We start from the raw sequence: 21,872 nt of genomic DNA, 5'->3' as shown, positions 1-21,872 counted from the left end.
AAAGAAATCAGCAAAAACTATAATTATGTTGTATGACTTTAGAAAATTATGCTTATTGGAATCTTCTAGTAGCACTTAGATAATACAATGTAGACCAGGGCTAAAAGGACAATGAAGTAGGAAATATATATATATATATATATATATATATATATATATATATATANAGAGAGAGAGAGAGAGAGAGAGAGAGAGAGAGAGAGAGAGAGAGAGAGAGTCTCATAGACAAATGAAACACCATATTAAAATTCAAATTATCTTGAGGACTACAGGAAAAGTTATTTTTAACTGAAAATATACTTTAACCAAAAAAAAAAACCCTGTCATACACTGACCATATGAATAAACCCACTTTGCCTGTGTGGGAGGTTCAAGGGAAGAAACAGTACAATATTTTAGCTGCCAGTACTGTAAGTCTCAAGAGGATGAAGGCCTAGTTTTCATCCCTTGAAAGAGAAATTTGGCAAAAAAAAAAAAAAAGTTTATTCCTTTTTTTCTCCAAATAAACCAGATATTCCCGAAGTAATGAAGACTCATTTCAAGTTATTACTCTGATTACAAGTTTTATTTACACAGTAATTGTTAATAGTGGTTTTTAGTGAATTTGTTGTATTTACACATTTATATACACATTTATAAAGAAACTGTACAATAATAAAAATGAGAAAAAGAAATACAGCAACTTAGGTCAAACTCAGGAAACAAATACACAAAAGGAAGATTAAATTCAGGCAGGTAGTATAACCTCAATGAAATTACTGCCAAGGCTTACATTCCCTCTATCAGGGCCACCAATATGAAGGAAGTAGTTGCCAGAGTTAAAATGTCATTCTAAAACCTATTAAGACCCTGGGCACTCCCTCAATATTTTATTACACTACTAGTTTCCACTAAGCAAGTTCCTATTGCAGGAGTTAACTTCTGAGGGTTCCACTAGTGGTCCCTAAGCTAGAATGACCCATGGGGTAAAAATATATGGACACCATCTGGTCCCATACTCCTAAAGAGGCAGTCACTACACTAACAAGGTTCTCAGGCTTGTTAGTTTGAAGACAATATACCGCTAACAGAAATAGTGTGCTTAAGTGTTGTTTCAAATCAAACTGCAACATAAAAGCACACTATAAATCTAATTATTAACCAAATAGCATGTTCTATAGATATCACTCATAATATTCAAGTAATTTACTTTAGATTTAAGAATTAAACATATTATAATAAATTTAATGTCAATTTACCAATAATTAATCATTTCTTTATCCACTATACCATCAAAGTTAGACTCATTAGAAAAAAGTTAATTTTATCTTTTTCTTTTACTCTTATTTCCATTAATTAGAAAATTATGCACAGTGTTTTATAAGTCACAGACTTGGCTACATATTAAGATTTCAAATTTCAAACTGGAATTAACAAATTTTGTTTCTAGAGACAGTGAAGGAAATTTAACTAAAAAATGTAAAGTCTTGCCATATAGCATGCTATTTAAGAACTTTCAGAATTCATACTCTTTACTCTTACCAGTGAAAAACCTCATTTATACTCATGGACTTAATCCCAAATCAAGTCTTCAGTCCACTAAAGTGCAAAGAACTTTCCCTCTACCAGTTAGCTTTCTTAAATTATTAGATGAACAATTTTTAGACTAGAAACAGAAAGGCTAAAATTCTTTGAGTGATAGGAATTCCTTAAGGGAAAGAAACAATTCTCCTTCAAAAAGAAACAGACATGATACTGTGGAAAAACACCTAAACAAATGTGAAACAATTTCCCACCAATATTTCCAGTTCCTAGATAATCCAAATTTGCCCCAACCTGTGAATGAAGATGAACAACAACTTCAGTAACTTAAATAATTTACAACCAAAGTTGCTGACTCTTGGTCTGTAATATTTTCAAAAGGTCAGTACTGGAGGTTGACAATATCTATATTAAGGTGTTTATTTCAAATAGTATTTTGGAAGTTAAAGTAGTAGTTAACAATCCTGCTCTGACCTCCAAAGTGCCTTTATGGTAATTGTTAAAAAAGAAAAGATGTAAAAATCTTAAGTATCTCCAAAGCTGTTAAAAAAAAATTATTGCATTACTGTTCACTCCAAATTATGGAGTATAAATTAGCCATTTAACCTTCTTCCTTTGTAAAATGGCTATCTCTACAAAATACTTTTTACTAATACTGTCAATAGGTTACTTATTTCATTTACTTCAGCCATGGAATTAAAAATCCGCAGTTTTCCATGTCTTGATTCTTTCAGATTTCTCCAACATTTTCTTCCATGCTTTTTACATAGGAAATGAAAAACTTTTATCATAAAACATGTTTATATTCCAATTAGTCTGTTAATTTTGAAGATTAGCTTTTCAGAGCAGGACTATTATTCTTGTCTCCTTCTTTAATATCCTTCATTACAGATGCAAAGACCTGGAATTATATAGAGTAAAGATTAATCCTCAAAAAACTACCATGCAGATTAAAGAGGTTTAAATAACTATAGCTTATTACCATGAAAAAGCTTTAGTATACTTAACTCTATCCCAGAAGACTGCCATCTCAAATCCTCTTGTTTGTTTCAACCCAATTTTATGGTATATAATTAGATTCCAGTTTTCATCACTTGTCAAATATTCCTAAATTACTATTTGGTAACAAAACATCTTCTGGACCAATATTCTTACATTTCATTTTCATAAGCAATAAAACTGTGCGCCTATAATGCCTATTGTCTATCATTCATGGAGCAAATGAAGCTATTTTTTATATCACTTAAGTTAGATTGCCAATGTATGCTTCCCTAACAAGACTAAGCATCTAAAAAGCCAGGATCATACATTATATTCTTTCTAGTGCAAATCCTTAGTGCACAGCAGGTGTTTAATACAAATGTTGTCTTATTTGAAATAAAGTAATTATATATTTGCTCTGGCAAATACATGACTACTGTAGGTTGTACTTCACTAAACTTTAGGCTACTACTGAACTTACATAAAAATAAATGCATAGGTTTGGGTAGATAAAAGAGGAGCAATCTGTATTAAACTCTTGCCTTTTCACAGTTAAAAATTATTATTTTTTAATTCAGGCACTAACATTTGAGAAATACTAAATTTTTTTATAAGAAGTCAACTGATTGTTTTAACACATTTATTTGAAGTAGGAAAATGTCACTCTACCTGAGTCCATTTTTTGGTGCTATTCTGCATCTGAATGGCTGCAATACAGCTGAACAGCTTTTCTGATGTGATATCTTCTGGCAATTTAGTTAGAAACTGTGCTATATGAATAAAATCCATCTGTAGGAGAATATCTTCATACAATCGGAGGATCCCTAATCCAGTCCTAAATAAAAATTCCTCTCCATCTCTGCAAAATACATCCCAGACTCGACAGGCAAGATCAAGTGGTAGTGATTTGCTATATAAAGTGAAGATCCTAAAATTAGGGGGAAAAAAGAGTCATTGAAATTTTTCATTCATTCATTCATTCACTCATTAAGCATCTATATATAAATAATACTTAATTAGGGATAAAAAGGCAAACAAGGTATGGCTCTTTCCTTCAAAGAGCTTGAATAGTAGGAAATTAAGTAATAAGTAACGTAATTATGTGAACTTACTACCTTACGTAGACATATGGCCTAATACAAACTAGAGTGGCAGAAAACCTAGTGCTTAAGGGTATGGCTCTGAAACCAGAATGCCTGAGCTTGAATCTTAGATTTGCAACTTATTAGTTGTGTGATCTTGAGCGAGATATTTATCCTTGTTTCCATCAATTTCCTCAGTAGTAAACAAAAGATAATACTACCTACGTCTCAGGATTGTTTTGAAAATTAACATTTAAAGTGTTTAGAACAGTGCCTGTACATAAGAAATGCTCAATAAAAGTTATTATTGTTGTATGAGAAACCCAAGTATCATCTTTTAGTAACCTAAATACAAAATTGTAAAGTCTTACTTCTCTCTTTTCTTCTTCCAGAAATACCAAGGGTTTTGTTTTGTTTTGTTTTTTCCTTAACCAAACTTTACTTACTACTTTTTTTGGAGCATGTATACACTCCAACAGAATCACCAAAATGGTTTTTCCCATCCTTTCTGACAATGTCTGATCATATAATTCATTATCCAGTGGTGCTTCAGGGTGGCATTCTGGTTGGGGAAGCAGGGAGAATAGGTGCTAGAGAACTTAAAGTTGCCTTGGCAAAGAAAGTACACATTTTTTACATGGCATTTGTTTATTTGAGGTTAGGGGTGATGAAACTTCAGAAAGGGAACCGAAAACTCTCTCCGCCCCCACACAAAATGAATGCCCTTTAGCACCGCCACTTATTTATTCCTGTTTTCTTGAACAATCGATTTGGTTTGTATATAATAAGTTCAACAGAAGCAGTGAAAGAAAAATACATGTCTACTTCTTAAATTATAAACACATATTTAACTATATAACAGAAAGAATACTCCTAGTGGCACAGAGAATACTAACTCACTATTCAAACAGAAAGGGTACCAGCAGTGCCTTGGCAGTTTCTGGTACACAGTACTCCCTCATTACTGGTTTCATTGTGCTCCTGTATTAATTGTGATCCTGATTTGCCTCACGTTCACATTATGCAAGACTAACAATTGAGTTGTTTTTTTCCCCCCCTTCTTTACAGATTTATTATTTGATTTTAGTCTTCTGGGTCCCATGATATAAAACCCTTCTTTTCCCTATTACCTTGGGTCCTTCCCACAGGAACTCCAATATTCCTGGTGGGAATGGAAGAGAATACACTGAAAAATAACTTCGTTTTTTAAAAAGCCTACATAAAAGAAGCCCCAACCAAATGGGAAGATATCATATTTGACCAATATCACTATTTTTTTTCTATATTAAAACAATATTATTTACATGAAACCCAATGATTTTAAATGATTAGAATTTAAGGTTTAACATTTCATTTGTACTTTTAATAATCTAAGATCAATTGCTCCAACTCCTTGGCAAAATTCACCCCCACATTCTATAATCAACTGCCTACTGCTCACCAGAGTCTGAGGCAAACCCTCCAAGTTAAAACAGAAGAGTTGGAATTGTAAATTTGAAAAAGACATTAGCACCTAAATAAGGCATCATTCCTGTCAGAAAGCTGAAAAAAGACTTGAAAAAAACAAAACTTTCGGTTAAAAAAAACACCATTATACCTATCATAAGCCCTTGTGTGTTAAGTAAAATAAAGGAAATCAACTCTTTTTGAAAGCTTAGTATGTACTAGACATTGAATGACATATTCCATAAAAGCATCCTCACTACAAATCAAGATATACATATTATCATTCCCATTTTACAAATAAGAAATTAAAACATAAACTGAGGGATTCTGATTTCAACTCCCGAGTCCTTGTTTTAATCAAATGCCTCTCCACAAAAAGGTGAGAGTTTCTCTATTTGTAAGAGAAGAGTTTTTTCTATGTATGATCCCATGCGGGAGATTTACTAGTTCCTAAAACACACAAAAAGTTATACTTTGTTTCCTTTAGTTATTTTATGTATGTTATGACTTACCAGTCTATCAAGTATATGTCTGGTGTAAGACTGTATGATTTGAAATGAAGAAATAGTTTGGAGAGATTTTCTTCAAAAAATACTTCAAATGTTGCAAAATATTTCAACATCTAAAGAGAAAATATCAATAAAATTATTAAACAGCATGCTCTAAAAATAGAGAAATTAAATCCTTAATCATAAATTAACAAAATCTTGCTTTGCACCTCTTTGAATCTTTTCATCAAGCTTTAATAAAACTATAATTCAATGAAAAGTTTATTTTAGATCAGATTATTTTAGTCTTCTATTGCTTTCACTCTAAAGGGGCATTCAGACTACTGAAGCTGACAGTCAAAGGAACACCTGATTCATTCCCAAAGTCCATACCATGCTGTGATCCACACGGAAGAAGGCCAGCTGGCATGGCTTATTGAGGAGATTTGCAAAGGCAATGAAGGCGTCTGACTCCTCCAGATTGAGAATGAGAACTGCTGCTATAAAGGACATCCCTTGGACCTTCAAAGGGAAAAAAAATTAGATCAAAATGTGCTTGTAATAATTCTATAGTTTATTTTATTGTATTCCCGAAAAATTACAAAGTGACATTACAAGGTAAAATTAACCAAGATTTTTTCCTCAACAAAGGTAAATACAAAGAACTCAATAATTATGAAATCTCCTTAATTTTAAATTTCTTGATCATGTGGTATGGTTTAAAAAGCATTAGGAAAAATTTTGGAAAAAAGCAAAACGCTTTTACTTGCTACAAAACCCATCTCAGTGTATTACTCAGTTTTCATTTTCTCTATCTAAAGTCTTTCAAAGTAGAGTACAGAATCACAAAGCTTAACGAAAATCCGGTGATTGTCTTCATTGTTATAACACATCTGTCTGAGGCAGAAAGTGAGGAATTAAGAATAAAAGATTTCTGGGCCGGCCGAGTGGCACATTGGTTAAGAGCTGGCGTGGGACGCCAGCTCTGAGCAGCAGGGCCCCGGTTCAGATCCCACATGAGGGCGAGTGACGCTGTGACCTCTACAACTAAGATTGTGAACAGCTCGATCTGGAGCTGGGCTGCCGTGAGGCACCGGCGTGGGCTGCAGTGGGCTGCCATGAGCTACCATGAGCGGCCAGCAGCCGACGTGAGCTGCCATGAGTCGCCGTGAGCTGCTGTCCAATGGCTGGCGAGCGACTGCCTCACCGGGGAAGAGCGCAATAATAATACCAACATGGGCCAGTGAAGTGATGTCCTCCACAACTAGACTGAAGAAAAAGGACAGCAACTTGTCTGTTCCCCTTCCCTGATTCCCCAACGCTGTTCCCCACCCCCTATTTCCCAATAAAATCTTACAAAATAAATAAATAAAAGATTTCTATGAGAAGTGAAGTGCTGTTGAAATTCCAAGAAAGACGAGGTTGTAGAGGTTGAGATGGTTTAAGGCTGGATTCCTGGAAGAGCAGGAGGAAGAAACAAGGAAAAACCATTCCAAGATGGGAAAGATGTATGAGTAAAGACACATAGAACCACCCCAGTTGGAGTACAAGATTTATAATGGAATGGGAGATTATAATGGAATTATAATTTATAATGGGAATAATGGGAGAAATTAGAAAAGGTGGGATGTATTTACAAATTGTGAAAGGCCTTGAGTAAAAGGCTAAGCTACATATACAGGCTTGCTCGAGAGCTATGGGAAGCTGTTATACATTTCTGAGCAGATAAGTCATATGGAACAGAAATTGTAAAAAATATTCATTCTTTCATTTAAAAAAGTTTATCAAGCTGCTACTTCTGGTAGAAATTTGTATAATAGACTTACACAGAGACACCGTTAAGAATATTTGCGATGATACCTGTTTCGTTCTACTTTCTCAGGACCTTTAAACTCTTCAGTGCACTTCAATCTGGAATCCCACTCTGTTACTACTCAATCTTGAAACTTCTCTTACCAGATTGACTAATGATATTTATCATAAAACCCAAGGGACACTTTCCTACCCGCTTAGCAGAATTCCTTTAGCTTCTGTGACCCAATATTTCTTTGTTCTCTTCCTACTTCTCCGGCTTCTTCTGAGTACTCTTAGCAACTCTACAGTAATTGCCTATTTGGTTTTCTAGAATATATTTCTATGAGAACAGAGCCTGTGGTAGGCAGAACAATTTACTCATGAAGATATCCACATCCTGATCCTGGAGCCTGCGAAAATGTTACCAACCATGGCAAAAGGGGCTCTGCAAACGTGATTAAATTAAAAGTCTTGCAATGGGGAGATTATCCTGGATTAGGTGCGTGGGCCCAATGTAATCATATTGAGGGTCCCTAAAAGTGAAAGAGGGAGGCAGGAGAGTCAATAGACATTTGAGAATGCTACATTATTGACTTTGAAGCACCAAAAAATGTAGGCAGCCTCTGGAAGCTAAAAAGGGCAAGCAAATGGATTCACTTGTAGAGTCCTGCTCTCTTCTGGAGTAGGAACACAGCCCTACCAATACTTTGACTAGAGACTAGTAAAATCTATTTTGGACACTGACCTCCAAAGCTGTCAGATATTGAATTTGTGTTGCTTAATGCCATTCAATTTGTGGTCATTTGCTTTGGCAACAATAGGAAACTACTAATACAGAGACAAAACCATGTCTGTATGTTTACAATTGTAGTCTTCTTTTTTTAAGTTTGAGTTTTTATTTTTATTATTAATCTTTTGGGGGGACAAAGGGGGAGAACAGGGTGTTTTTCCAGGACCCATCAGCTCCAAGTAAAGTAGTTGTTTCAATCCACTTATGGAGGGCGCAACTCAGTGGTCCATGTGGGGCTCAAACCAGCAACCTTGGTGTTATGAGCACTGTGCTCTAACCAACTGTAGGCCACCCCTACAATTGTATTCTTAATACCACAATATGTGCTGAATGTATGCAAGGGGCAAATTGGTAAACATCTGTAATAGAAGGGTAGCCAAACAAATAGAAGGGATTAATAATATATTTAATTGAGGGAATTCTGGTCAAGATGACGGAGTAAGTAAGTGCTGTGCTTGCCTCCTCTCACAACCACAGCAAAGTTACAACTAAACTATAGAACAACCATCATTGAGAACTGCCTGAACTCTAGCTGGACCAAAGTCCTACAACTAAGAACATACAAAAGAAGTCACCTTGAGACTGGTAGGAATGAGGAGATGTGGACTGGGCTGGACTCACACCCGCGTGTGCCTTTAAAAATTGTGAGTATCTCGGCTGTGGAGATCCCCCCTGGAGAATAAGGAGTCCCAGTGCCACACCCAGCTCCCCACCCCAGGGTTCCAGTGCAGAGGAGAGATGTCGCCATAACTTCTTGCTGTGAAAATCAGCAGAGATTATGCTCAGTGAGACGAGGGTGGCCAGCGTTCCTGGCGCTCCTCTTAAAGGGCTTACACACGGACTTATTCACTGACGGATTCGTTGAGCTCCAGCGCTGGGGCACCGGGTCAAAAGGCGCAAGGACATAAGGGGAGGAACTGAGTTGTCTGGTTTCAGGGAGACGACTGGGGAGGCAGCTTTCTCCCAGTCAAAGTGCCAGCAGAAGCCACAGTTCCTTTGCTGAGCCCTCCCCATTCTTGAAGTGCAGGCACACTTGGTAACCATATCTGAATCTCCATCAATCTGGCTAACACCCATCCTCTGACCAGCCTTAGGTGATTTCCTGACACCCTGTCCCACCCAACTTGCAGACCCACCCAAGCCGCTCTCAGTGACTTTTCCATATGAACAGCCTGTCTTGGCTCATGCTGCGGACTTTACCAAAATTTCTCAAAGGTTCACAAAACCCAAAGAAGCAGCAACTGGCCACCATGTGTCCTGTACCTCTTGCTGAGCAGCCCCAAGCATGGCACTAGTGGCAAACAGCCTTGGTTCATGGCTTGGCATCTTGATGCACCTTGAAGCCCTGGGCAGGTGGCAGCCATCTGCAGATTGCTTTGTGGCTCATCCCAGGTGGCCCTGGGCAGGGCACAGATTGAGGCTGAACTTGGTCTGCAGTGGGGCCCTTCCTAAGAGACCCTGGGGCCGCCACACTGGGTGGCCAGCTTCGGACTGAGCCAGAGCACCACCCAGCCATCTCCAAGAATGAAACATCCAAAGGGAAGACTGGGCAGGCACCAGGGCCCCCCTAAAGTGAACCCTGCTCTGTAGAGTCACTCCCTGCATAACAGCTCCTCCACTGTAGTCATGGCCAGTCCTCACAACAATCAGCCCGAGGAGCAAACCCTCTCATTGATGTGCAAACAACAACCAAGGCTCAATTACAACAGGAGGGCACACAAGGGACACACCTGGTGCACCCAGCTCAGGTGACCAGGGAGACTATGCCACTGGGCCCCACAGGACACCTACTACATAAGTCCACTCTACTAAGACAAGGAGACACAGCAGCTCTACTTAATACACAGAAACAAACACAGGGAGGCAACCAAAATGAGGAGACAAAGAAACATGTCCCAAATGAAAGGACAGAACAAAACTCCAGCAAAAGAACTAAACAAAATGGAGACAAGCAATCTACCAGACGCAGAGTTCAAAACACTGGTTATAAGGATCTTCAATGATCTCAGGGAGAACTTCAACAAAGAGATAAAAAAACATGAAGATGGAGGGAGAAAACATAAAAAATGAAGAATACAATAACTGAAATGAAGAATACATTAGAGGAAATCAACGGATTAGATGGAGCAGAGGATCAAATCAGCAATTTAGAAGGTAGCAAAGAACACCAATTCAGAACAGCAAAAAGAAAGAAAAAATCTAAGAAAATGAGGACAGTTTAAGAGGCCTCTGGAACAACACCAAGCATACCAACATTCAGATCATAGGGATACCAGAAGGAGAAGAGAGAGAACAAGGAACTGGAAACCTATTTGAAGAAATACTGATGGAAAACTTCACTAATGCGGCAAAGGAAATACAAGCCCAGGAAGTACACAGAGTCCCAAACAAGATGAACCCAAAGAGGCCCACACCAAGACACATTATAATTAAAATGCCAAAGGTTAAAGACAAAGAGAATCTTAAAAGCAGCAGGAGAAAAGCAGTTAGTTACCTACAAGGGAGCTCCCATAAGACTGTTAACTGATTTCTCAACAGAAACTTTGCAGGCAAAAAGGGACTGGCATGAAATATTCGAAGTGATAAAAAACAAGGACATACAACCAAGATTACTCTAGCCAGCAAAACTATCATTGAAAATTGAAGGAGAGAGAAGAACTTCCCAGACAAGAAAAATCTAAAGGAGTTCATCACCACCAAGCCAATATTACAAGAAATGTTAAGGGGATTTATTTAAGAAGAATAAAAGAACAAAAATATGAATAATAAAATGGCAATAACTATCTATCTCTCTAAATGAAAATGGATTAAATGCTCCAATCAAAAGATAGGGTGGTTCAATGGATAAGAAAACAAGACCCTTTCATATGCTGCTTACAGGAGACTCACTTCCGATCAAAAGACACACACGGACTGAAAGTAAAGGGATGAAAAAATATATTTCATGAAAATGGAAATGAAAAAAAAGACCCAGAAATCCCATTACTGGGTATTTATCTGAAGAAACCCAAAATGCTACTTCATGGGGACATGTGTATCCATATGTTCATTGCAGCACTGTTTACAATGACCAGGATGTGAAGGCAGCCTGGGTGTCCACTGATGGATGAATGAATAAAGAGGAGGCGGTACATATATACAATGGAATATTGCTCAGCCATGGAAGGGGATGGTCCTTGCCACCTGTGGCGGCATGAATGGACCCGGGAGGGTACTGTGCTGAGTGGAGTATGTCACACATACCAGAGCAATGTGATTTCACTTATATGTGGAATCTAAAGAACAAAATTAACAAACTCATACATACAGAGAATATGTTGATGGTTGCCAGCTAGGAGGGGGGTTGGGGAGTGGGTGAAAAAGGGTTAGAAATTAAAAAGTACAAACTGCTTGTTACAAAGTAGTCATGGGGATGTAGGATATAGTATAAGAAATGTAGTCAATAATATTGTAATAACTATGTATGGTGTCAGATGTGTACTAGATTTATTGAGGTAATAGATGGGAGGGGGTTGGGAGCAGGGTGAAAAAGCTGAAGGGATTAAGAAGTACAAATTGAGGCTGCGAGTGGCGCGTTGGTTAATAGTTGGCTTGAGACACTAGCTCTGGGCAGTAGGGCCCCGGTTCGGATCCCACATGGGGACCAGTGACACTGTGCCTTCTACAACTAAGATGGTGAACAACAGCTCAACTTGGAGCTGGGCTGCCGTGAGTCGCTGGCGACGGCGTAGGCTGCAGCCCCTGCTGCAGTAGGCTGCCATGAGCCTCCATGAGTGGCCATCCAACGGCCAGCGAGCAACTGCTTCACCCAGGAAGAGTGCAATGATAATACCAACATGGGCCAATGAAACGACGTCCTCCACAACTAGACTGAAGAACAAAAGGACGGCAACTTGTCGGTCCTCCTTCCCCGATTCCCCAACGTTGTTCCCCTCCCCCAATTCCCCAATAAAATCTAAAAAAAAACCAAAAAAGTACAAATTGGTACTTACAAAATAATCATAGGGATGTAAAGTAAAGCATAGGGAATATAGTCAATAATATGGTAATAACTATGCATATTCCCAGATGGGTACTAGACTTGTCAGGGGGATCACTTCTTAAATTATGTAAGTGTCTAACCACAATGCTGTACACCTAAAATATAATACTCAATGTCAACCGTAATTGAAAAATTAAAACCAGGTGGCGGGGGAAGGTGAAGGGTAATAACAGGTTCAAATTTCCAGGTATAAAACAAATAAGTCATGGGGATGTAATATAAGCATAGGAACATAGTCAACAATATTGATAGTGTGGTATGGTGTCTGACGGTTGCTAGATTTATCATGGTGGTCACTTCTTCCGGTATATAAATGTTGAATAGCTATTGTGTACATCTGAAACTAATATAATATTATATATTAGCTATATTTTTATAAAAAGTCTTTTAAAACTAAATTCAAAAATATATTTAATTGAAGATGCTGTTTATTATAACAAATATTTTACAGATAACTAAAAAAAGAATTGCTACCAATTAAAAAAATTACAATGCTTCCTTAGAATTTTTACTTTATGCATATTCACAGCTATTAAAGTTCATTTAGATTTACCATATATCACTCTTTTGAAAAGAATATGAAAAGAATATAAGTAAAGCTATTTCTACAATATCTTTTGAGTGCACTTTCTATGAATATTCTGCAGTATTAGTCAACTTGTAGTGTGATGAACTGACATATCATTTATGTAGTATTTCTGGAAAAAAATGTATAACCTAAATCTAATCATGAGAAAATGATCAGAAAAATACTACTAAAATGTATTAAAAAGGGTCACTGTGAAAACATCAGGCTTGACTCTTTAAAAATGTCACTGTCATGACCACAGAAAAAACTAAATTAAAGGAGACTAAGGACATATGACAACTAAATGCCACATGTAACTCTTGCTGGATCCCAGAAGAGGGAATGGGGTGGAGCTACTGCAACTTTTCTGTTTGAAGTTCTTCAAAATAAAATCTTGAGAAACAAACAAAAAACCCACAAAGGATAAAAAAAACCTTACAAGGTGTGTACAAGGTGTGATCATAAAAGACGGTGAATGTTTAAATTAAAAAAAATTTATTACAGTAAAAGACACATTGACGTTAATCCCCCTCAAAATACTCCCCCTTGCTTCAAACACGCTTATCCCATCGTTCTTGCTACTTTCTGAAGCAGTTCTGGAAGGCTTCTTTCCTGTGTATTTAGTTGCGTTGTTGTGGCTACCTCGATGTCCTGAAGCGATTCAAAACGTTTGCCTTTCATGGTCATTTTGACTTGAGGAAGTGCCAGAATTCCCATGGTGCCAGAGCCAGTGAGTAAGATGGATGAGGACACACTGTCATGTTTTTATTTGAGAGAAATTGCCGTACCAGAAGCGATGTGTGAGACACAGTGTTGTGATCAAAACATACGATGAATGCTACTGCCAAGTGCCGTCCAACAGATCTTCAATACGGGAAGAGTGGCATCAAACCTTAGTAACAGTGTGTGACAAGTTTCAACTACTTTGGTGCAGTCAGTTGGGTGTGAGCTATGGTTGACAGAAGATGTGTTTTATTTATTTTATTTTTTTAGCTGAGCCATCCTGCTACCTGTTGGCAGCTCAGCGGCAACTCAGCTCAGGCCGGGACTCGAACCGCTGTTGCTCAGAGCTCCCACTCTTGAGCAAGCTCTTAACCAATTGAGCCACTTGGCCAGCCCTGAGAGAAGGTGTGTTTTATTTTATTTATTTATTTATTTATTTATTTATTTTAAAATATTTTTATTGGGGAATTGGGGGGATGGGAACAGTGCTGGGGAATTGGGGGAAGGGGAACAGACAAGTTGCTGTCCTTTTGTTCTTAAGTCTAGTTGTGGAGGACGTTGCTTCACTGGCCCAAGTTGGCACCATCATTGCGCTCTTCCCGGGCGAGGCAGATCAGTTGCCAGCTTCTGGACGGCCGCTCACGGTGGCTGCTGGCCACTCACGCTGGCTGCTGGCTACACACGGCAGCCCAGCTCCAGGTTGAGCTGTTGTTCAGCATCTTAGCTGTGGAGGGCAGTGTCACTGGCCCTCATATGTGGGATCCGAACCGGGGCCCTCTGGCGTCCCAAGCCAGCTCTTCACCAATGCGCCACTCAGCCGGCCCAGGAAGGTGTGTTTTAAAGTGTGCTATAAATCATCCTTCATCATGACAATGCTCCGTGTCACACATCACTTCTGGTATACGCTAATTTCTGTCAAATACATTATGGTGTGCCCTCATCCACCTTATTCACTGATCTGGCACCATGCAACTTCTAGCTCTTCTCAGAAGTCAAAATGATTCAGGACATCGGGGCAGCCATGGCAGCGTAACTAAAGACACTCATGAAAGAAGATCTCCAGAACTGCTTCAGAAAGTGGCAAGAACGATCGGTAAGTGTGTTTGAAATGAAGGGGAGTATTCTGAGGGGAATTAATGACAATGTGTCTTTTACTGTAATGAATTTTTAAAATTTAAACATTCACCGTATTGTTTGATCACACCTCGTATAAACCACCCAGTTTACGCACCTACTTTCTGTCACTTTTTCTTTCTCCCCCATGCCAGGCTAGTACTTTGGAATAGGTTATCTACTCAGATTCCCCATTCTTTATTATCCTTGCAGACACACACAAATCTTATTTCAGGGATTTTACTGATAATCATGACAGAGAAAGAGAGCTACACTGAAAAATAAATGTGGGAAAGTTATAAAGCTTACAAACTTGTTACGGTAATATCTGAGCCCTGGTCTACAGTTCCTGACTCCCCTGAGATACTGGGAAATTTTGTTTGTCTTGTTACTACCATTTTTATGATATACCCACCTTAGAACCCCACCATAGAGCAGGTCCAGTTCACTGTATGTGCCAGCAGATATAATCCAGGCAAAACAATAGCCACCTACACCTTCTTGCTTCAAAGCAGAAAGCTTGTATCAGAGGACCTAAACAGACACTCAATACTCAAGTGTTTTACTCTTCTCAGAAGTAATCTACAACCATTCCCTCATGGTGAAAAACTAATTCAATTCAACAATCTAAACAATCGTGGCCTTAAACTGGTATAGGTGTACCCTAGAGATACATAAAGATTTCCCAAAGAGTACACTGTACATTGTCATGGATTATTTCAGAGCAATCCATTCACAGATCCACAATTTACAAGTTTTCTTTTCTAAACATGATCTGCCTGAGAATGTCACTACATTCACACCGCAAGTGAAAGCCACAGTCCTCACCCTTTACAAAATATACTAATGGTGAATTTCTCTGAGGCATGAAATGTGAAACAAAAGGGTAATTCTAAATATTCTTTGGGGAAAGTCTCTTGCTTCCCTGTCATATATATGAATAGGAATATGAATTCCATTATATAGAATAGAGATGAGTAATAACAATTTTTACTTAGTGTCCTCACCTCTTTCATATCACACCTTTTCTCAAAAAATGCATAGCCCTTGAGGGCGAGTCCCAGGAGAATAAAGAAAAATAACAGTACAGATTGGTGACCTTGGTTCTTTTAATTATAACTGGAATGTGAACTATTATCATATTTTTTCAAGATGTACTCAATAAATTCCACAGATAAAACTTGTGCATTTATTTATGGCTTTGGCATGTGCTATTCATTAATACAGTTAAAAACCAATTTTGTCAAATTACATCATGAAATATGTATTCCAAAGTTTATATTATTCCTATCTCATCTTATAAAATAAGTCTGATTTGGCTGACTGGCTTGCCAATAAGGCTTAACATTACCAGTCAAAACCTAACTGGTTATACTGTGGTGATTTCACATAAATTCAAAGAGTTAATAAATGTGTATTCTGTAAAATATTAATGAAGAGCTTGTTTATATTTTTCTTTAAATGGATAATGATATATCAAATCATTAGTGTTTAAATTCCACTGGTTACGCTTTTTAAAAGAGATATGAGTTTTATTTTAAAATATCAATATTTCATAAATGCTAAAAATTAAACCCTTTACAATTAAACTCATGGTGAGAAAATTTTAATGTCAACTTGAAATGTGAAGAGGTTACATAATGTTTTTACAATTCTATTATAGAATACATGAGCAACCTGGCCTATCCCCAAATCTGGCACTTTCCCCCATTACTATGCCATGCATTTTCCATAGCACTTATCACCTTTTAATAGAAGATATGATTCATTTGTTTGTTGTTTATTGTTTGTCTCCTCCTTCTAAACCATAAGCGTCTTTTATTCAGTGAGGTTATCTCAAGTACCTAGAACAATGCCTGGCATATAGCAATAAGCATGCAGTAAGTATTTGTTGAGCAGATGAGTAAATGAACAAATATACAAATAAACATGTAACAAAACAGAGTAAGTTGTACCAGGTAGCCACCCTATGGTGCAGTCTCAAAAATTCTTCTATTTTAAGACAAAGGTGAGAAGATGGTTTTATGACTTCTGGTTAAACATGGCAAATTGAACACTCACATTTTTCTTTGTTCCCTCCCAAATCTAACTAAAATGACAGTAAAGAAAAAAATAAATATTAACCTAGGAGGACAAAGAAAATAAAAAATATATAAACAGTAGATAACATTTTAGAAATTTTAATTTAACTAAACAGAGAATATTAAAACTAAAATATCTGCAGAGGAAAAAGCCAATAAGCAGCAAGCCAATTTAGCCACAAAATCTGGAAGGCTCATGAACTGAAGTCATCAGGTACCTCTGAAATTGAAAGGTAGGGCTAAAACTAGGATCAGTTGAAAATCTGTAAAAGGCACAAATCCCCTGACTGATCTAATAGAGACAGGTGCCTATCCTTCCTTCAACCTGGCAGTTTATTTGAAGTTTATCTCTGGAGGTACAGTCAGGAAAAGGAAGGTTAGGGAGAAGGAGATGAGGCACCACACCTACAGCAGTGGCAATAAAAGTTTACAAATCCCAAGTTGCTCTCCTAGAAAGCTGGCAGCCAGTTTCATAAGCCTCTGGTAGGAGATGGAAAGATGACGTTCTGGCTTGGTAAGTTGATAGGTCCAAGGAAAAAAGACACAGAGATCCACACATTTGGGAGCTAACACAATATAATATACTTAGATAGATTAAATGTTTACATTAAAAAAACAGATTGGGGCCGGCCGAGTGGCTCAGTTAGTTAAGAGTGCAAGATCTGAGCAACAGGTCGCCGGTTCTATTCCCGCATGGGCCAGTGACACTGTGCCCGAGCTGAGCTGCCAATAGGTGGCAGGATGGTTCAGCTGGTGAGAGCATGTGTTCCTAACAACAAGGTTACCAGCTGGACTCCCACATGGGATGGTGGGCTACGTCCACCTGCAACTAAGATTGAACATGGCACCTTGAGCTGAGCGGCCCCAAGCTGCCGATGGACGGCCAGATGGCGACTGGACTTGGAGCTGAGCTAGCTGTGTCCTTCACAACTAAGACTGAAGGACAACAACTTGGTTGTTCCCCTTCCCCAATTCCCCAATAAAAATCTTAAAAAAAACCAAAGCAAAAAATCTTAAAAAAAAAAAAATACTTACATAACCAACATCAGGTCTGTAACATGTATATGCCCCTAAGATACTGTGTAAGACATCATGATATGGGCCACCCTTAGGAGAAAAAAACAAAATGTCAAACTACACAAATAATTGTCTCTAAGTTAATTCTCAAATAACATGTTAATAAACTTTATCATTTCTTAAGTGACTAGTTTTAGTTAATATATTTAATCACTGTCAGAAACATTCTCAATGCACTCTGCCAAAATGTTTTCTAAACAATTAATAAAAAAAAAACCTGAATCCTGAACAATAAAAAAGTCAAACAAACTCACTTGAGGGATACAAGCTATGTAGTGTATGTACAATTTCAAAGACTTCTAGATTTTGGGACAATAAGATTACGATGAAACCAGATTGTTTAATTTTATATAGTACAATTTCAGCAAAAAAAACAACCCATCAAGCTACACTAAATTAAGATTAATTACTTTAATCTTAATGGTAAAAAATTTTATCTCATCAATCTAAAGATAGAGGAATTCGATGTGTAAAGATTTGAGTCAAATATAAAGTACATATAAAATGTAATCATTTCTTATAAAGTATAAGCAACTTCATAGCAGCCTCTGCACAAAAACACCATGCTTTTTCCTATTTAGTAATTCTGAAAAAAGTTTAAGTTTTGGGACAAATTTCTTTATATTTTAACAATTTACTAGGCAAAAGTGTTAAAATTCAAATATCTTACAGAATAAAAAGTAAAACAAAGAAATTCACCTTAATGAAAATTCATCTAGTACCTACTACATAAAAGGTACTATGTGCTATGCTAACTGCAATGCATTCAATCAGTAGAAAAAAATAATAAAAATTCCTTTCAATTTTTTCTACTAGTGTTACACATTTTATGTCAAGTTCCCCAATTTTTATAGTTTTGCCTTTTTAAAAAATAGTAGCTATGAATTTAGAGAATTTGTTCCCTTGGATTAAAAAAAAATAGTTAAAAACTAGTTAGAAACTCCCACCTTCTGAAATATGTAGAGAGATGGAAATGTACGGGATATGTCCAACTTAATTAATTCCAGACTGGCCTCCCGATCAGCAACAGATACACCTGTATTTGCCAGGTAGATAAAATTAAAGTGATTACTTGGCTATTCCCAGTTCAATCTTGTAAACAGAGTAATCATATAGCATATATGTTACTTAAGGAAAGTAAAAGCTGAATAATCAAGAAGTTTAAAGAAATATACATAGCTTTTGCTGGAACTATTAGAGCCTCTTAGATGAAGAAAATATCTATACATTTATCAGAAATTTATATGGTGAAAGATTTCCACTTCCAGGTTTTATAGAAGGTAGAGGGTACAAAGCAGGGATGTTTTTATAGAGGGTAGGTATACTATCGCTCTCACAATAACTAGGAAAAAACAAATACATTTCAAATATTACATGGTTTTTATTTATTTTTTTAAGCTGAGCCATCCTGCCACCTGTTGGCAGCTCAGCGGCAGCTCAGCTCAGGCTGGGAATCGAATTGGCGACCCTGTTGCTCAGAGCTTGCACTCTTGAGCGAGCTCTTAACCAACTGAGCCACTCGACCGGCCCCTCAAATATTACATGTTTTTTTTTTTAAAGATTTTTTATTGGGGAATTGGGGGGATGGGAACAGTGCTGGGGAATTGGGGGAAAGGGAATAGACAAGTTGCTGTCGTTTTGTTCTTTAGTCTAGTTGTGGAGGACGTTGCTTCACTGGCCCAAGTTGGCACCATCATTGCGCTCTTCCCGGGCGAGGCAGATCAGTCGCCGGCTTCTGGACAGCCGCTCACTGCGGCTGCTGGCCGCTCACGCTGGCTGCTGGCTACATACGATAGCCCATGGCAACCCACTGCCACAGGGGCTGCAGCCTACGCCATAGCTGGCGACTCACAGCAGCCCAGCTCCTGGTTGAGCTGTTGTTCAGCATCTTAGCTGTGGAGGGCAGTGTCACTGGCCCTCATATGTGGGATCCGAACCAGGGCCCTCTGGCATCCCAAGCCAGTTCTTAACCATCGCGCCACTTGGCTGGCCCTTACATGGTTTTTAAAAAGGCGTAAGAGAGCTGTGTACGCAGAGAGGTTGAGAATTTAAATCTCAGGAAGAGAAGAGCCCTTCCTAGGTGAGTGATACCAGTGGCCATTTTTCTTCCTAGGGGCACCTGCCAAGTCTGGGCCTGGACTCAGGATTCAGCGTGTCATAAACAAAGGTACTCTGCTTAGGGAAAGAGAAACCAAGAAAACTTTTCATGGCCAAAGAAGACCGATGTGATAGATAAAGCCTGACGGTGTATCTGGTTTTCCCCTATGGGACTTTTGCTGAGTGCTACTACAGTGCAGAAAGCCAGGCTGAAAAGACAAATTGAAATCACCCAAAATCACATGGTCCTTGGGAGAGAGTCTCATAGAGGAAGGAGCCTGTAATCAAAATAGGACAGTTCTTCTCATCAAGAAATTTGAAACTCGAGGTGAACTAAGTCTATCTAAAGCTGCAACCTTGCTCCAACCTAGCTCGGTTACTGACTGAACTGAGGTGATGACCCACCTGCTTAACAAAAGAACATGCTTCCTTTGCAGGGGAAACATCAGATTCAGCTTATACATACTTTATATATACAACTGATACACAATTAAAAATTTTAAGATGTGCAAAGAAGCAAGAAAATATAACTTCTAATCAAGGGGAGAAATAGCTAATCCAGTACTGAAATTAACAAACAAGAGCATTAATTGTTATATGTTAAATAAATCAGGGGAAAAGATGGGAAGAAATGTATGGAATGGAAAGATGAAGAATTTCCACAAAGAAATAGACTCTGCTGGGCCGGCCGAGTGGTGTGCTGGTTAAAAGTTGGCTTGGGATGCCAGCTCCGAGCAGCAGGGCCCCAGTTCGGATTCCACATTAGGGCCAGTGACACTGCGCCTTCTATAGCTAAGATGGTGAACAACAGCTCGACCTGGAGCTGGGCTGCCATGAGTCAACGGTGATGGCGTAGGCTGCAGCCCCTGCTGAAGTGGGCTGCCATAAGCTACGGTGAGTGGCTGGCAGCCAGCGTGAGCGGCCAGCAGCTGGCATGAGCTGCCAAGAATTGCCGTTGAGTGGCTGTCCAGTGGCCTGCGACCAATCTGCCTCACCCAGGAAGAGCACAATGATAATACCAACATGGGCCAGTGAAGTAACGTCCTCCACAACTGGACTGAAGAACAAAAGGACAACAACTTGTCTGTTCCCCTCCCCTAATTCCTCAATAAAATCTTAAAAAAAAACTATTGCTTCTGATTGGAACAATTCATTTACATTCAATTAATTTCTACTAAAGTATAATTTATACCACTTAATCATGACAAAATATCTCAGAAGCAAATCCTTATAATTTTAATTCTTATATTTTCAATACTTCATAAAAATGAGTTTAAAAAGAATGATGAAACAGCTACATCTTCATCTTCCTTATACCTTTAGTTTCCCACAAATGCCTCACATAGCAAAAAGGTCTCAGGATGATGCTTACATGAGCCCTTCTCAAAATCAAGCCTTCTCTCTAACCCTGTTTAGTCAATTTCCCCCACTCTACTGTTTACTTTTCTATAACAAAAAAAAAGAGTATTCAAGGAATTTAAGAGTTGTTTACATACTCATAGAAAACCACTACAAGATGTGCACCATTTCTCTAACCCATGCCATATTCATCTTTAGAGTTTCACTTACAGGCAAGGGAAGAGTGCTTGCTTTCTATGAAGTAGAACAAACTTACAAAGAAAAGTGACTGGCAGACAAACAGCTTCCTACTTCATTATTCAAAGACAAGAGATGGTTGAAGAAATTTACCTAATTTCAAAAACTCTGATAATAGAAAAGAAAAAAAAAACTGTTCCTGTTTTCTCCAAAATGATTAGAAAAAAATCTATGTGAGTGGAGGGAAAGATGGGGGGGTTATGAGTGAATTAAATGAACAAAAAATTAAGGGCCAGCTGAGTGGTGCGTTGGTTAAGAGCTGGCTTGGGATGCCAGAGGGCCCCAGTTTGGATCCAACATATGAGGGCCAGTGACACTACCCTCTACAGCTAAGATGCTGAACAACAGCTCAACCTGGAGCTGGGCTGCCGTGAGTCGCCGGCAATGGCAGGTGGGTTGCCATGGGCTACCGTGTGTAGCCAGCAGTCAGCATGAGCAGCCAGCACTCGCTATGAGCGGCTGTCCAGAAGCTG

At 38.3% G+C, this 21,872-nt stretch overlaps 1 protein-coding gene across 5 annotated transcripts in view; it reads right to left on the bottom strand.

Moving 5' to 3' along the window:
• Positions 1 to 550: 550 nt before the first annotated feature.
• Positions 551 to 21,872, bottom strand: part of TBC1D12 (TBC1 domain family member 12) — a 109,837-nt gene continuing 88,515 nt past the window's right edge. For all 5 annotated transcript variants that reach the window (XM_019639102.1, XM_019639103.1, XM_019639101.1 and 2 more), the window contains 6 exons: positions 18,654 to 18,742; positions 17,665 to 17,736; positions 5,912 to 6,040; positions 5,543 to 5,652; positions 3,172 to 3,430; positions 551 to 2,422 (listed from right to left, as the gene is read on the bottom strand). In XM_019639102.1, coding sequence (XP_019494647.1) covers positions 2,354 to 2,422; positions 3,172 to 3,430; positions 5,543 to 5,652; positions 5,912 to 6,040; positions 17,665 to 17,736; positions 18,654 to 18,742 — 728 coding nt within the window. In that variant the 3' untranslated portion in view covers positions 551 to 2,353. The remainder of the gene's footprint in view (positions 2,423 to 3,171; positions 3,431 to 5,542; positions 5,653 to 5,911; positions 6,041 to 17,664; positions 17,737 to 18,653; positions 18,743 to 21,872) is intronic.

The sequence above is a fragment of the Hipposideros armiger genome, unplaced genomic scaffold (assembly GCF_001890085.2).
Source record: "Hipposideros armiger isolate ML-2016 unplaced genomic scaffold, ASM189008v1 scaffold_42, whole genome shotgun sequence".
NCBI lineage: Eukaryota > Metazoa > Chordata > Mammalia > Chiroptera > Hipposideridae > Hipposideros > Hipposideros armiger.
The sequence above is the reverse complement of the archived record's forward strand: the minus strand, read 5'-3'. Positions and strand labels throughout refer to the sequence as shown.